Below are 3,861 nucleotides of genomic sequence, written 5' to 3' on the forward strand. Positions count from 1 at the left end.
AGTTGTTACCAGCTAGCTAACCAGGCTGGCTTTCTGAACGTTTGAATTATACCTAATTTATCAACAGAACGCTACTTAGCGGGTTCGATTGCTAGGTAGGTACTCGTATTTATGTTCTATTATATTATTACGGTCACCGACCTCAGTGGTGCAGTGGTTAACGCGTTGGACTTCGGATCTGGATGTTGGTGGTTTGAATCCAAGTCAAGTCATGAAATTTATCTAGGTGTAATATTGTAATAACACTAATAACTATGACAAGCATTTCAGTAAATAATGCTTAACATAATTAAAGAACACTTTATTATTATGATCGCTTGCAGGAAGTTGGCCGACATTGGCGCCACGGTGGGCCACCAGTTTCGTCTGATAGGAGAGTGGGCCCACGGTCACCGACCTCAGTGGTTAACGCGTTGGACTTCGGATCTGGATGTTTGTGGTTTGAATCCAAGTCAAGTCATGAAATTTATCTAGGTGTAATATTGTAATAACACTAATAACCTATGACAAGCATTTCAGTAAATAATGCTTAACATAATTAAAAATTACTTTATTATTATGATCGCTTGCAGGAAGTTGGCCGACATTGGCGCCACGGTGGGCCACCAGTTTCGTCTGATAGGAGAGTGGGCCCACCTGGTCACCGTTCATTCTATAGCTGGGCCCGGCCCACTGCAAGAAATACAACGTATCAGTGAAGAGTTAGGAGAGGACAGAGGAGTGTTCCTCATAGCCCAGCTGAGCTGCCAGGGGAATCTCATTGATGAAAAGTACACACAAGGTAAGCTAATCTTCAGCACACCTTGTTGAGTGAGATTGTCTTTGAGTGTCCTTATGCTATATCAAAAGGTTGAGTGTGAAGAACATCCACTCGGAAAATTTTGTTCAGCCAAAACCTGTTGGCTTCAAAGGGATCACTCTAAAGTTAATTGAGAGGCCAACGACAAACGCCGACCCCCTCTGAACATGGGAAAAGGCGAAGAATAAGAAGAAGATTGAGTGAGGCATCAAAACAACGTCGCATCGTCCAGTCCCCCCCCCCCAAGAATACCTAATACATTTTCTCTTGGGGGAAAAAAAAATCCAGGGGCTAAATAGGTACATTATTTTGAAAGCCGTTGGATTATAAATTTCGACGATTTTTGTTTATGGGGAGTTTTGGTTTATAATTTCATGACGAGTCTAAAAATCTTCATTCCACGAGGCAGGTATACAGAGTAAAGGTCCGTTTCTACTTGTCGTCAGTTTCACACGATTTTTTTCCGAATGTCCTGTAGGCAACGTAATTTAGATGAGACTGATCCCACTACGCACGACACGATTTTTTTTTTTCAAACGACAAGTGGGCCTTAACGGAGTATACATCAGGGGAAAATAATATTTTTTGATAAAATACCGTATTGTCATACGTCTACCAAGATACATCTACCAAGCCAAGCCTAGTTAGCTTGGAAAATAGCTCTCCGCGGGTTCAATTCCCTCCGCGGGCAAACTATTCTAAACAAATAAGGTGTCTCTTCTCGCGCATCTGTTGAGAGGCATACTTCGGGATGGGCATCATGCTACGATACAGACTATGCGAGTCTAATGTAGCAGTTGTTTCATTGCTACGAAATAAAAACGGCGGTGAAACAATCATCTTCTTTTTTTTAATGTGAGGTCCTCTGCTTCACCACAAATAATATTCCTTTTGATATCTTACCAGCAGTTTATACAGACGGGGAGATTGCTCCATCACAATAACCGGTTTCTCCTTGTTGGGACTGCTTCGGGGACCACGGACCGCGGCTTCGACTCCCAGAGCGGCAGGATTATCTTCGTCTTCCTCGGGATAGTCGGTTTCGGACGGGAGAAGGTCGAGAGTGTTATCCGCGCCCTCTAGCGAGTTTTCGTTCAAGTTCAAATGTCTGAAAAGAGCAGATTAAATACATTTTAGATTATACCTTACCTTACTTTATCGCCGGGTTCTAACAGGCCTCGTGGGCCCAGGACCCCCCAGAATACAGCTTTTTCCACTCCCCTCTATCCTGTGCTATTTTAGTTTATATCAATTGAAAATAATGAAGAGATGCTGGACTAATGCTTTATTACTCTTTACTTTATCGCCGGGTTCTAACAGGCCTCGTGGGCCCAGGACCCCCAGAAAACAGCTTTTTCCACTCCCCTCTCTATTTCTAAATAGCACAATTTTAGTTTATATCAATTGAAAATAATGAAGAGATGCTGGACTAATGTTTTATTACTGAACAAATTTGAAATGTGTATACAACTACATCAGACTCGTGTGGTCTCTGTCGTAGCATGCCCATCTGAGAGAGATGGGTCAGAAGATACACAATACTTTCCCAGCTTACTTTATCGCCGGGTCCGGGTTCTAACAGGCCGCGTGGGCCCAGGACCCCCAGAAAACCGCTTTTTCCACTCCCCTCTATCCTGTGCTATTTTAGTTTATATCAATTGAAAATAATGAAGAGATGCTGGACTAATGTTTTATTACTGAACAAATTTGAAATATGTATACAACTACATCAGACTCGTGTGGTCTCTGTCGTAGCATGCCCATCTGAAAGAGACGGGTCAGAAGATACACAATACTTTCCCATTTGGGTGCTGGGTCAACACGAGAACACCAGAAAGTAGGTACCTCTAATCCGTTAAAATATTTGCAATCGAAATACGAGTGCAAAATTGCAAATTTTCGGACCATGTTACTTTCCCATTTAGGTGCTGGGTCAACACGAGAACAACAGAAAGTAGGTACCTCTAATCCGTAAAAATATTTGCAATCGAAATACGAGTGCAAAATTGCAAATTTTTGGACCATTTTCCATTTTCTTCTCAGATTTAGGCAGCCCTTATTCCTGTGATCTCAGGTAGGTATTTCCTAGAACTTCCTAAAAGTTACCTGAGGGCCGAAGATTCCAGGGAAAGGGGCAGCAAGGTTCTCCTGGATTTCCAGGAATTCGCAGGTCCTAGTTTGGACAGAAACCATTGGCCATCGTTACTGGTACCACTGCGTTTACCGTGAGCTGAAACGAGAGACAAACTAGTGTGTTTTTTTTATATCTCTCAGGGATTCCCAAACTGTGAGATTTAGGACCTAAGACCCTAAGAACGGAATGTAAGACCCAAACTGTGGGACGTGGAATCTAAGACCCTAAGAACAGGCCGTAAGACCCAAACTTTGGGACGTGAGGCCCAAACTATGGGACCTAAGACCCTTAGAACGGGCCGTAAGACCCAAACTGTGGAACCTAAGACCCTAAGAACGGGCCGAAGGACCCAAACTGTGGGACCTAAGACCCTAAGAACGGGCCGAAGGACCCAAACTGTGGGACCTAAGAACGGGCCGTAAGACCCAAAGTGTGGGATCTAAGAGGGACCTAAGACCCTAATAGGGACGTAAGACCCCGGGCTGGTGATTAAACCTGCTTACTAGCTTATCACAAATTATTCTGTTTCTAATAAACTATCAACTTACCTCCCCAGCAAGAATGTCCGTAGCTGAGACAAGCTGATCCTGAAACATGGAGAAACAAACAGAACAAATTCGTAAATCAATCCGTAGAATAGAATAGAATAGAATAGACGGACCATGTTCCATTTTCTTCTCAGATTTAGGCAGCCATTATTCCTGTGATTTCAGGTAGGTATTTCCTAGAACTTCCTAAGTGTTACCTGAGGGCCGAAGATTCCAGGGAAAGGGGCAGCAAGGTTCTCCTGGATTTCCAGGAATCGGCGGGTCCTAGTTTGGACAGAAACCATTGGCCATCGTTACTAGTGCCACTGCGTTTACCGTGAGCTGAAACGAGAGACAAACTAGTGTGTTTTTTTTATATCTCTCAGGGATTCCCAAACTGT

At 43.4% G+C, this 3,861-nt stretch overlaps 1 protein-coding gene across 1 annotated transcript; it reads right to left on the reverse strand.

Annotated features, from left to right (window-relative positions):
* Positions 1–549: 549 nt before the first annotated feature.
* On the reverse strand, positions 550–3,802 carry LOC103522153 (the record flags this gene model as incomplete). Its single annotated transcript, XM_008487255.2, has 5 exons — positions 550–672; positions 1,703–1,907; positions 2,906–3,029; positions 3,482–3,534; positions 3,679–3,802. Coding segments are annotated over 5 exons (629 nt in total), but the record flags the coding sequence as incomplete, so codon positions are not given.
* Positions 3,803–3,861: the final 59 nt, after the last annotated feature.

The sequence above is a fragment of the Diaphorina citri genome, unplaced genomic scaffold (assembly GCF_000475195.1).
Source record: "Diaphorina citri unplaced genomic scaffold, Diaci psyllid genome assembly version 1.1 scaffold7093, whole genome shotgun sequence".
In the NCBI taxonomy this organism is placed as follows: domain Eukaryota; kingdom Metazoa; phylum Arthropoda; class Insecta; order Hemiptera; family Psyllidae; genus Diaphorina; species Diaphorina citri.